Below are 13,461 nucleotides of genomic sequence, written 5' to 3' on the forward strand. Positions count from 1 at the left end.
GAGAGTGCACACCCCCCTTTTTCTGATAGGCTTCGACCTATGAGCAGTGCCACCCACCATTCATATACTATCGAGGTTGTGCTCCATATTTATGGGCTGAGTTGCTCCCGGGATGTCCAGGTGGAAATCATGTCCATATTCTCCTCATATATCTGCACTCTGGACACAAGTAGGTGGAAGGATGTTTCTAAGGTGGGTCGGCAAAGCGAGTAGTACAAGTAGGTGGAAGGATGCTTCTAAGGTGGGTCGGCAACGCGAGTAGTAGGTATTGTTTGGCTAACTTCTCGAACCGTTAATCTCTGTCAGATGTCCGTACTAATGTTATGTATAATTAGGGCATGTTTGATAGAGCTCCAACTCCCAGGAGAGCTGGAGTCCAGTCAAACAGTTTCAACTCCATACAATGGGAGTGAAGCTGGCTGGAGTGCTCTCACAAAATGATTAACTAGAGAGGTGGAGCTGGGTTTGGTTGCTCCATAATTTCACTCCAGATCCAGTTCTTGATGTTAAATCTAAGAGTTGGAACCTACCAATCAGGCCCTTAGCCAAGCGAAGATCATGTATTTCTTTGGAGTCTAAAGCTTCCAAATGAAATATGATAGTTCTGTTAATGGAGCCGAAGAACTGTGCTCAGCTTCTCATGAAATTGAGTCAAACAGTAGATACAATGAAGAGTTTTTAGTCATAATCTCTCATGCATGAACGAAGGCATGATAAAACTATCATCTTGCTTGATTTCCAGGACCATCTTTACCCCTTCTTACATGCATATGTTTAATCAAGAAGAAAAGACAAAGAGAATCCTTGCCTCAAAATTCCTTATCAATCTAGCTATTATATACCCCTCTATCTCTCTCTAATATACATATATAAGCTAGGACTGCTCTTGTTGTCCATGAATACATACATAAACTTATTCAAGAGATCCAAAATGGTAAATTCATGCATGCATCATTCTTTGTTCTGCATGCAGCTAGAAAACGCTGCCTTCAGGTATGCTCTGCAGGGTAGGCTGCCACACTGATCCGCAGCTCTCCTGCTGGTGCAGCAGCTCATCTGCTTCAGCTTGTTTTTGCATGAGAGACACCATGTCGTTCAGGGAGATGGCGGCGGCGTCGTTGTGCAGCAGCATCTTCTTCAGCTCCTGCTTTCTGACCACCAGCTTCACCCTCACGACGGCGCCGCCGGGTGGGTCGTCAGCCATGTCGGCCGTCGCCGGCCGGAGTGCCTCGTCGTCGTCGTCGTCGGAGACGCCGTTGAGGGGTGGCGGCGGCGGCGGCAGCTTCAGGATCTCGCCGTTGACGTCCATGCTCATGATCTTGATCTCCCTGTTCCTATCTTGAATCACCATGCAATTCCCCATGATGATACGACGACGAAGACGAGTTTTGCAAGGAGATTTGGGATGATGAAATTACGAGGTAGCTAGCACGACCGAATGATCGATCGATCACAATTCACAAGTTAGAAATGTGTGTGTGGTGTAGTATTTCTTGGCGAAAGAGTAGGGGGTTGGAGGGGAGGAGTTATGTGTGGTATTTAAAGGAATTGTATTAGGAGGATAGCCACAAACTTTGGAGCATACTTCATCTCTGTGCCATTGGACTAGCCAAGTGAGCTTTGCTTACTTCATGTCATGCCTCACCAAAAGCAAGATATAGCCACTGAGAAAGTGAGAATTAGTGAAATCGACCAGCCATTTCTTTTTTTTGTCTCTATCTTGTTGTCGTCCTTGACTGTTGCATGCTGATTTGCATCAGGGCGGTCTCGTGAAATTCGAGGCCGGTTGCGCACGTCAAACATCTCGGAATAAACTTGATGTGCATTTTCAGCTAGATTTTACTATTATTGTCTTTTCAGTCTTATTCTAGTCTACTATAACCTTAATTTTAAGTACTATGATGTTGTTGAATTTTCTATATATGTTTAACAATTTGTCTTACTAAAAAATATTAAAAAAATATAAAAGTCATGCTTGAAGTGTCTATAATAATAAAACTAGTCACAGTAAAACAAATAATATTTACATATTTGTTTGATAAGAGAATGATCAAATATATGTCCAAAAGACAACGACGTTATATGTTAAAAATAGAGGGAGTATATATTTTTTATAATAAACAAGATAAAAAAAGGTATAGAAGTTATTAAATAACCGTTGAATTAATGGAGCAAATCGACTGTAAACTACACCGACACTTATATTTATGACAACAAATGCTTCTTCCTAGTGCCAAGCATGCATATATATGATCTCATTCTTATCCATGCATATTACATATATGTAATTAGATGGCAAAATCATAATTTTGTGCTGAGTAGAGGGTTTTTTTTGAAGATATATAATTGAATTAGCAAGCAACATACCCAGGTAAAGGGGGAGAGATCACAAAACATTAGTAGTAGGATACATGTGGAGCCCAACATTTGGGCAGGCCTAATCCATATCCTTGTAGTGGAGGTAAGAATCATTTGCACCTCTTGTCAAATCTGCAAGTGAAAATGGATTTGTGTACTGGTCATCATGTGGTTTAATTTGCAAGTGAAAGTGAAACTAATAGAGACCATGCATCCAATGCGTGTTACTGGTCATATATATAGACAGGCCGAAAACGATCGATATGATGGATCCTCCTCTCCATCAAGCACTAACAACCAATATAAACATTTGTTGCACGATCCGCATCATTTCAATTCAGTAAGAACGCTATGTACCCCGGCATCTATAGTTCTATTTATATATACACGTGATGTGTTATATATGCTTGCTATTTGACTACAAGAATCCAGAATTTTCTTTGCGGTCAAAAACACCAAAGCAATATATTTTTACGGCTACCTGCCAAATAATAACCACCAAATTTAGAGAGCCAAGGAAATCCAGATTAATTTCTTGGTTGCTAATCGTGAGGGAAAGTTCTATTAGCGGTCTAACCGCCAAGAGAACTACGGAGAATATTAAACTTTTGAAAAGCCAAGAAATGTAACCTTACCAGTCTCGACCGACAAGAACACATCTTACCTTAGGTGGTGTCGAACCGTCAAGAATATATGGTCATTGAGTGAAGCTGGAGACGATCGATTAATGCATCCAAGGCTATGTATCCAACTATATATCCATTATATATATGGTTATTGTAATGGGATAATGCAAGAGCAATTATTGTGTTTTAGAATTCACAATGTTCGCGGTTGAGTTTTCTTCTTCTCCTTTTAATTGTTTGTAGCTAACACAGATCACACGTTAATTCAATACTTTAGTGAATTGCACATTATATCGCATCTGTTAGGAAACGATAAGCGAACAAACGATAAAGAACAATAGATCAATCACAGAAGACACGAGATTTAACGTGGAAAACCCTCCCAAAACAGGAGAGAAAAAACCACGGACGCCAGCCAGCAAAATATCTTCACTATATCTGGGGTGAGATTACATCGCCGCATGGTGGCTTACAAGAGATATATATGGTGAAACCCTAAAAGGGATGATGATCCGTACGGGCGACGGGCCTCCGCTCCACTACGGAAGCTGGCCTTTATTAAGTGCAAATGAATTTCGATCACAACTTAACAGCATCGACCAAATATTCTCCCCGAAGTTTCCTCTTGCACCACAATTAATTAACTAATGGTTTCGCTTTCAATCATTTTTCATTCTTTTGGTTTGCTTTGGACCCTAGCTGTTGTTGTTGTTGCTACTTCCCTAGCTCGTTGTCCCCTCTCTCCTGTGATGGTGAGTTAGCTCCAAGATCTAATCATCGATCAAGGCATCCTGCATAAGGTAATGGGGACCTGAACCCTGATCCTTGATGGGTAAAACGTCCATTAAGAACAAAATGAAACTCACTCACGGGGTTCCTAATGGCAAAATACTCCCCCATTAGTCCAATGCATCCTCCTTTGGAGGATGCCACTATCACACGCACCTCGTTGCTCCCATCCTCTACTTCTACTAACATGGTGACTGCGAAAAGGGTGCATAGGGATGGATGGTGTAGGTCAACTCACGCCCATCTCTCTAGCAGTGTGCTCTAGCAATATTGTAGTGGTTCATAGGATATGAAAGAGTCAAAGCAACGGAAAATACATGGGGTGCAATGCAAGAAGATATATGAAGAAAGGAGGCGTGTATGTAGTATTGAACAGAAGAGAGAAGGCCACCAGAGGGGGGGGGGGGGGGGCAGTGCCAATGAATTTCCTTCATTCAGAATATATCACATATAGGAGAAGAGAATGAAAAGGCTCAAAGTTAAACTAAAGGGAAGAAAAGTTTGTCCAAATTGGAAGAAAAAATTAGGTCAAGTAACCTAAGATAAAACTTGGTATGCAAGAATAAGTGATGACCTATATACATACGTGTAATTCACTTTTAAATTTTTTCAACAAGGCTGCCGATATTCCTTAATAGAATACAGTTTTGTATGTGTTGCATAACAGATTCATTGGACCCTAGGCAAAAGGTTGAAGCACAAGAAAACAAAAACTTGTCCTTGTTGAATGTCGATATCAATTAAAGAACACGTCCTTTCACGCACATTCTAAACCCCACTATACTTTTTATGATCCTTCTTCCTGTACTTTTCTTTGTTTATACATTTGCTTTTGTAGTGCTCCCCATAAAAAACACTTTAATCAAGATAAAAGCTTTGTTAGCATTAGAAAATAAAGTGAAATGGGGACACTAATATGGTGATCGAGTCAAAATTATGTGGAAGACTATTTCAATCCCTTTAACGAGAGTGGGTTGTTAATCACGAAGAGCTCTAAGTAGCTAATTGAAACATGATATATAGACAGGAAAATACTACGAGACTGTCTGCATGGTATAGACGTAGCTAGGGTTTTGACTTCTAGATTATCCTAGAATTGATATGCAACTAGAAATAACAAGCTTTAGAAAAAGGAAAAAAAAAGAGAAACCATCAGCTTTCAGAAAACAAAATATTATATAATAGTAATCAATGAAACTTAATGGAAAGACTTCCCTTTACTCGCTCACTACTATCTCCGTCTTAAAATATAGCAATCTAGTATAAAATGAGATAAATTCTAGTACTTTGAATCTGAACAGGCATAAACATTAATGTAAATGTGAGTATACATTCATCATTGTAAGACATTCACATATAATTACTCTGCTATATATAAACATCTCTAGCTGAGCCGACACATACGTCTTGGTATATATTCACAAAATTATTATAAACACTTCTCTCGCTATCGATTGGCATGTCATCTAATAGAAAAAACTTAACTAAAATAGCTGTGGTATAGTAAACTAAAATATATATGTGCATGTATATAGCCTTAGTGGCTGGTGATCGATGGTGCAGCATTAGAGCAAGTATAATAGGAGGCTGTAAGCCGACTAAATACTGAGGTGGAGGAGAGAAGAGAGAAGAAAGAGGAGAAGTGGGCTGTAAACTTACAGCCGGCTTGGACACATAAGAACCAAGAAACTCTGTGAGAGAGACAAGTGGGTCATGTATTAATTGTAAAGAGCTACTCTCTCTGTTCCATAATATAATGCACAACTATTTTTTTAGGATGTTCATAAGGCATGCATGCATGTATACAATTTATTAGGACTTCTTCTCCATTAAATTATTACTTTTTTTAAATCCTCCACCCTCAAGATCTCAAATTCTATTGGATGCATGCATTATATTTATTAGGGTGATTCAAACTAGGAGATAATAATAATTGTTTCTTGGTCTTTGGGTTAATGGTGGTTGTGCCTTATATTTTGGAACGGAGGGAGTAACTATTATATGGGTGAGCTGAGAGAAGGCTGCAAATAATCTTACAGCTAACAAGTTAGCTGTATTATTAGTCTTGCTCTTGAGCTAGCTTAGCTCACTATAATATGTGCAATAAGCACTACTCCGTCCGTCCCAAAATATAGTAACCTTATATACTGGATGGGACACATCATAGTACAGTAAATCTAGATAGAGGTATGTCCAGATTCGTTGTATTAAGATATGTCCTATCCAGTATAAGGTTGCTGTATTTTAGGACGGAGGGAGTAGCTTATTAGCTCACTCCTTTGACCTATATCTAGCTAAGCTAGCTAGCTATAGCTACTCGCCCGTTGAACGCTTTTTAACCACGCGTGCATATGCACACGCGCTGAGATCGCGCGTTTTGACGATTTTACACGCGGCTCGTTTTGGCGACGCGCGGCGGACGGCGAGTGGCCGGCAAGGCTAGTGGGGCGGCACCGCCGCAGAGACTAAGCCGGCGACGTCGCCGTCGACGAGACGACCGGCCGCTATAGCTATTAGCTGCCGGAAGACGACTGCCGTCCGTACGTCGTCGTCGTTGGTGGTGGCGTAGTACATACGTATATATGCGCATGCTAGCTTGCTTCGCTTTTACTTCTCCGGTCGCCGCCTCGGCGGCCGACGTCGCCACGCGTATAAGAATTGAGAAGTTCGGATAAACTGATCATATAGTAGTATCTACTCATCAGAATATTATAAGGTTAATTAACAAAAGTCGATGCAATTATAATTATGAGATATTAAAAAAGACCCGACTCATTATGAGTTTCTCACTGGAGAGTAGAAAACCCCCTTAAGAATTTGAACTTTAGGAACAGATCGTCTTATAAAAGTCCTTGTGATCTCCCTCACTCATCTAGCTTTGTTATTTGGTGTCGCTAATAGTTTAATTGTTGTTTGTGTAATCCTCTCCCCAATTGCCGCTATTCTTTATTCTTACCTTGTTAGTTTACTCGTAATCTTAGATTTTCGGAATATCCGAAAACATTTCAAAAATATCCAAAAATATTAGGAAATATCTGAAAAGTTCTGTTTCTGTATTTTCTTCAAGAAAGTTTTAAATGCCTATTCATCCCCTCTAGGGAACATCAAGATATATACTATATATATATATATATATATATATTATATCATTTTTACAAACTTATATGGTTAAACTTGAAAATAATTGACTTACAATAAAATCAAGACATCTTGAGTTCTAAAACAAAAGAAGTACTCCCTCCATTTCAAAATAGTTACTATTTCAGGATTCAAAATTTATCCTAAACTAATCATTATTTTGAAGTACTATTTTTCCTTGTCAATCACCTTCCATTTTACCTCAACCATCATCTCACTTCTATTCAAATAAGTGTCGCTATAGTCTTTTTTTTTTCTTCTCAAACCTTAATACTCCGGAGGCAGTTGTATGTAAGAAAAACGTCTCAATCTGTGATTAATTAGCAGTTTCAGGGGCTGAAGGGGATGTGTTGGATAGACGTGGTTACCTAGAGATCTCTGTCGAATCTCAGAAATAAAGTGCATCAGAAATTTTTGTGTAGTCGCTTTTTATGTCGTTTTGCTCTTAACGACACTCGTGCACGCATGCAGTCCCATTTTTCTGATCTGTCGTCGTAGAGTACTGTTCACCATACGCACGGAGGAAAAATGGGGCTCGTCGCGTCGTTCTGTTTGGATTCTTTTGAGTAGCCTTGATCCGATTCTCTTTCATTTTTCGCACGTTTGCCATAGAGAGTTTGATGAATTATATGAGGCCCGAGAGAGCATGCACGATCGAGACAGAAAATAATAAGTGGATGAACTCAGTTGGGTACTATGCACGATTGATATATGGCCTAGCTAAGGATGCTTTAAAAAAATTGAAAATATATTATTTTTACCGATACAGTAGAAATATACTCGTTTTAGAATAATTGGCATCATTATACCGTTGTTGCGTCTATAGGAAAGCGAAATCGCTGACATGCTGGTGGACGCGCGCGAGTTCCTACCACCAACGTGCAAACTCGTGATGTCATCGGCGCAAAATCATGCAAGTACATAAATGCACCACGCGAACTGACGACATCGTGCGAGTTCATGAGTTCAGCGTGCAAACTCGTGACATCATCCTTCGTGAACTTGGGATTGGGATTCGGTGATATTCCCCCGTGACATTCTCGGTGACATTGAGTCACTGACATGTGGGTCCAGACACATGTGGGTCCCACATGTCAGTGACTTAATGTCACAAAAAATGTCACGGGGGAATGTCACTGAATCTGCGTCCGTGAACACGTGTGAGTTCATGTGTGCAGCGTGCGTACACCACCGAGTTGACAGTGGTGGGGGGATTGTCGAGCACACAAACCTAGTCACATGTATCGGGTGCACGAGAGGGCGGGAGCGGCATCGCGCGTGGCAGACGCGACGACAATAAGTAACGCTCTCGCGTCCTCTTCATGCAAACTTGAGACGGAATCGCGACCTCCTAGTCACGACAAAGGTGATCTAATCCTGTAATTCTTTTGGCTGTAGTTATACCTACGCAAAAAGAAACTGTAAACAATATATTATTTTCTTCTTAAGGATGTGTTCATTTGGAATTGTTAATCCTTCTCCCAGCATGTAAAATGGAACGATGAATTAACGTATGATTAATTAAATATTAGCTTAGAAAAACTTTAAAAAATAATCAATATAATTTTTGAAGCAATTTTACTATATATTTTTTAAAATAAAATAGTCATGAGAAAGTAGAAGTTTGGAAAAGTGTATTATAGAACACAACCTTAACACTTGGTAAGACTTAAGACTTTAGCACTAACTCATGATTGTCTTGATATCTTCTGCATGCTTTCTAACTATTCCCTTAATCTCATAATATAAGACATGGTCAAATTTGACACAGTCTTCAAAATACTTAATTAGACTGTGTTTAGTTCCTGAAAAGAGTTGGAAATTTTGGGAAAGTTGGAAGTTTGGAAAAAAAAAGTTGGAAGTTTATGTGCGTAGGAAAGTTTTAGATGCGATATGATGTGATGAAAAGTTGCAAGTTTGGGGTAGTTGGGGATGAACTAAAGACGGCCGAACACAACCTAGCTAAGTGAGCCTAAATCATAGTTATTAAAACCGGACTGGACCGGCGGTCGGACCAGGAAAAACCGGAACCAGAGCCTCCACCGGTCCGGTCTGGAAAAACCGGAACCAGAGCCTCCACCGGTCCGGTCCAGGTAAAAGATCGGCTTACAATCGACCAGGCTTTAGGCTATAAACCGGTTAGATTGCCCGGTTTTAGGTAAAAACCGCTATTAAACCAAAGCCTCCACCGGTCCGGTTCAGGTAAAAGATCGGCTTACAATCGACAAGGCTATAAACCGGCTTACAATCGACAAGACTATAAACCGGTTAGACTGCCCGGTTTTAGGTAAAAAAAACGCTATTAAACCGGGGAATAAAAACGCTTTGAACCGGCCTATGGCTGCTGTACACGCTAGAAATGGTGTTGGCGGGGGAAAATTCGCAAAAGGCTTCGATGGGCTTCGAACCCAGTACCTCATGGGAGTTAGTAAACTCCCCAACCACCAGGTTGCCCAGTGCCTTGTAGAATGATTAATATATTTAACCACTTATTGAACCGGATTAAACCACCGAGTCAACCGGTTCAACCAATGAACCATTGAACCGAGAGCCTCACCGGTTCAATTACCGGTCCGGTCTCAATAACTATGGCCTAAATATTGTTTAGGGTGTAAAGCAGACCAACACAATAGTTCGGGGTTGGAAATTGGACTTTTTTCTTAATTTTAAACAGATTTCTAAAACCTGTTCGGTTTCTACTCCGATGTGATCGGCCTCGATCAGTTGCGCTGCTTTAATTATTTTAGCGGATGATCTGGTGGCACGCTTTCATCGACGCTAGCTAATCGATCTGTACTTCCATGGACACTCCGGCGGCCGCCGACTGGTCGGAGCTTCCGGCCGACGTGCTCGGCCTCGTCCTCCTCGAGCTCGAGTTCCCCGACCTGTTCCGCTCCGCCGCCGTCTGCAAGCTCTGGCGCGCCACCGCCCGCGACATACGCCGCCTCGGCCTCTACTCCCGCGCGCAGACGCCCTGCCTCCTCTACACCACCGCCGCCGCCGGCCCGCGCGCCGCCGTGCTCTACAGCCTCGCCGACAAGACGACGTCCTACACGGTCCCCCTCCCGGACCCGCCCATCGCGGAGCGCCACGTCGTCGGGTCATCCCACGGCTGGCTCGTCACCGCCGACCACCGCTCCGAGCTCCACCTCCTCAACCCGGCCACCGGCGAGCAGCTCGACCTCCCACCCGTCGCCACCATCGAACACGTAAGGCCACTCTACGACGACGCCGGGAACCTCAACAACTACAAGCTGGTCTACTACGACGGCGGCGGCAACAGTCACCGGAGCAACGACGATGACATGCACACGGTGACGCACCCGCCGGAGACGTTCAGGGAGTTCTTGTATCTCAAAGCCGTCGTCTCCTCCGACCCATCGCGCGGCGACGACTACACGGTGATGCTCATCCATCACCCATATCTTCAGCTCTCCTTCGCGAGATCCGGCGACAAGAAGTGGACATGGATCAAGATGGGGAACAATGAGTGTGAGTGGTTCGAAGATTGCATCTACCACGACGGCGTGTTCTACGCCCAGACCGTTCACGGCGCCATCCACGCCATTGATGTCGTCAGTGCTTCTTCCTCCTTCACCCATAGGCTGATTCTCAAGCCGACCATGGGTGAATTGGGCACCCTCTACATTGTACGTACCACGGAAGGTGACATCCTGCAGGTCTTGCGAGTCACGGAAGAAGATGAAGGTAGCGAGCATAAGGACGTACGAACAACTGAAATCGGGGTGTACAAGGTTGACTACAAGAAGCAAGATCTTGATGACGTCGATGACATTGGTAACAATGCATTGTTTATTGGGACTAGTTACTCGATGTGCTTGCCAGTGAAGGATTATCCACACTTGATGCCAAATCACATATATTTCGACGATGACTACGGGTACTTGGTTCACCGTAAACATCTTCGTCGGGACGTTGGAGTTTATGATTATACGAATGACACTGCGATCGATGTGGAGTATCCTCAGCCGTGGCTGAATTGGCCACTAGCTCCAGTTTGGATTACTCCAAGTTTTACTAAAACTGCAAAATATAGTTGACTATATAAATGCGTGTAATGTTACCCTTTGTGTACATTTTTTTAGTAAATTTTATAAAACTATTGATACGTTAACTAAATTATCACAAAACTGCAGATTTATAATGATGTATCATAAAACTACTCTCTTCTGTTCCATATTACGTGACGTTTTGAACAATGTTGAGGTCAAACTTTTATAATTTTGACTATCAATAACTTTAAAAATATTTAGTTTAAAAGAACTAGAACAACATATATAAATTTGTATTTTAAAGCACTATAATAAAAGTAAACATACATTTATTTATTATATATATTATAGTAGAAAAATAAGATCAAAGATATATCTTGTAGACCGTGTCATTGTTTAAAACGTCAATCAAAATGCAACCGGAGGGAGTACAGCTTTAATAATAAATTTATCACAAAACTACAGGTTTAACACTACTAGAAAAACAAATTTTTTATGGCATTACCCTATAATTTTCGCTGGCGGCTATATGTAAAAACCGCTAGCAAAAACATAACGAGGGGTGGGGGGTTATGGACTACCAGCGAAAACCGATTTTCACGGGTGGTCATGATAAGAGGTCGACCATAAAAAATAACTCTATTTTTTGAGGCGGGTCTCTTAAGTATCCGCCAGCGAAAATGTTTCGCTGGCAGTAGGTAAAGAGTACTGCTGCAAAAAAAATTTTCGAGGCGAATATATAATCCCATCGAAGATCTCAGTCTTTCCACCCCACCTACCCTTCTCCATCTCCCTCCTATCTTCTTACCCTTCTCCAAATCCACTCTTCCATCCTCCTCCCTCCCCACCGAGGCGCAACCCTCTCCTCCTCCCTCTCCACCGACAGCGCAAGCGACGGCGGCAAAGGGGATGGGTGGCGGCGGTGACCGGGCTCGGCGGTGGCCAGTCTCGGCGACGACGACACGTGGGCGATGGATCTGGCGGCGGGCTCTCCTTCTCCTCCTCCCTCCTCCACCGCTGCCAGTTGCCATCGCCACCACCGCTGCGGGCTGCCGTCGCATCTACCGCCTCTCCGCCGCGAGCTCAGGGCCGGCCGGATCCGGCTGCCGCGACGACGGGGGTGGCCGGATCCGCCGCCGCGTCGACGGGGGAAGCCGGAGCCGCCACCACCACGACGGGGGAGGTCGGATCCGCCGCCACGTCAACAAGGGAGGCCGGAGCCGCCGCCACCATGACGGGGGAGGTTGGATCCGCCGCCGCGATGACAACGTGACCGCTGCTGGGCCGCAGGCGGCGGATTCGGTCGTGACGAGCTCCTCCCTGTAGAGGGTGACGAGATCGGCGTATTGGGATTGGAATTGTGGGTTGGAGGATTGGGATTAGGGATTTTGGGGGGGTTTTTTTTTGCAGGAATGTGAAATGTGAAATGTGATTTTTCGGTTTGTAAGTTCATTTGTTCTTGATTTCTCTCTACCGTTCTCTGCTTGCTTTTCTTTCTCCTAGAGATCGATCGATAATTATTTGAGCTCTTATGGTGCATGTGATTGTTTATGCCAGCAAAAAGAGCATGGGTAAGTATCTGTGGAAATTTTTGAATGGTGGAGCGTTAACGGAGGCGGACGGAGCGCCGCTTTTTTTTTTTGAAACTTTGCAGCATTAACACTGGCGGCTCATAGTGTAACCCGCCAGCGATAATTCATTTTCCCTGGTGGTTGTCTTAGGCCAAACGCCAGCGAAAATGGATCTTTGCTGGCGGCTGGCTTAAGACGACCACCAGCGAAAATGAATTATCGCTGGCGTTCAATAACCGCTAGCGAAGATCTTGATTTTCACTGGCCTTTGTTTGTGGCGGCTCTAAATTCCGCCAGCGAAAGCCAAAATGGCCGCCATGAAAGATGGTTTTTTAGTAGTGTAAGGCTAAGTATCACAAAAATAAAAATTTAATAATAAAATTACCACAAAACTGTAGAGTTTGGGGTTTAAACCCTTAGCACTAATGTTATGGTTAAGTTATAAACTTTCAAGTTTTGTGATTGAATTGATGTTAAACTTGTAGTTTTGTGATAAAATTTGTTATTAAATCTGTAGTTTTGTGATACTCCACCTTAAATTTGTAGTTTTATGATAAATTTGATGTTAAAACTATAGTTTTATGATTCATATATAACTTAAATCAGTTTAGTGAAATTTACTCTCTTTTTTGTTGATACTCAAATTGAAGCATCTGAATTCTGTCCATTTGATTAATCGATTTGGATGGAAACTTTAATTTGATATCCGGTTTGTCCTCCAATATATCAACAAACCAGAGTTCTATAATATGCTATTATATGGATTCTTTTTCCTCGTTTTGCTATTTTTGTTTTGAGTAAAGTGTAGGGGCGGTCCTTAAACATGTAGGAGTGTGTCATTTAGGTCCCTAAACTCTTAAAATGTATATCCAAGTCCCAGAACTTGTCATAGTGTGTCATCTAGGTCCCAAATGACCATAGCCCCTTCAGGATATTACGTGGCGTTGATGTGACATGCCACACGGA

The 13,461-nt window shown here is 42.5% G+C and overlaps 2 protein-coding genes across 2 annotated transcripts; one reads left to right on the plus strand and one right to left on the minus strand.

Moving 5' to 3' along the window:
* Nucleotides 1-654: 654 nt before the first annotated feature.
* On the minus strand, nt 655-1,670 carry LOC127757799 (uncharacterized). The gene has a single exon (XM_052283386.1). It carries the CDS (start codon nt 1,361-1,363, stop codon nt 974-976), a length of 390 nt encoding a protein of 129 aa, XP_052139346.1. The 5' UTR covers nt 1,364-1,670; the 3' UTR covers nt 655-973.
* An 8,042-nt stretch (nt 1,671-9,712) lies between these two features.
* Nucleotides 9,713-11,009, plus strand: LOC127757958 (F-box only protein 7-like). Its single transcript, XM_052283548.1, has one exon. The coding sequence runs from the start codon at nt 9,713-9,715 to the stop codon at nt 10,970-10,972; it is 1,260 nt and encodes a 419-aa protein (XP_052139508.1). The 3' UTR covers nt 10,973-11,009.
* Nucleotides 11,010-13,461: the final 2,452 nt, after the last annotated feature.

Source organism: Oryza glaberrima, chromosome 12, assembly GCF_000147395.1.
Source record: "Oryza glaberrima chromosome 12, OglaRS2, whole genome shotgun sequence".
In the NCBI taxonomy this organism is placed as follows: Eukaryota; Viridiplantae; Streptophyta; class Magnoliopsida; order Poales; family Poaceae; genus Oryza; species Oryza glaberrima.

Bases quoted from the DNA above. Each gene is read 5' to 3' on its own strand.
- LOC127757799 (XM_052283386.1), bottom strand. From the start codon at position 1,363: ATGGGGAATTGCATGGTGATTCAAGATAGGAACAGGGAGATCAAGATC.
- LOC127757958 (XM_052283548.1), top strand. From the start codon at position 9,713: ATGGACACTCCGGCGGCCGCCGACTGGTCGGAGCTTCCGGCCGACGTG.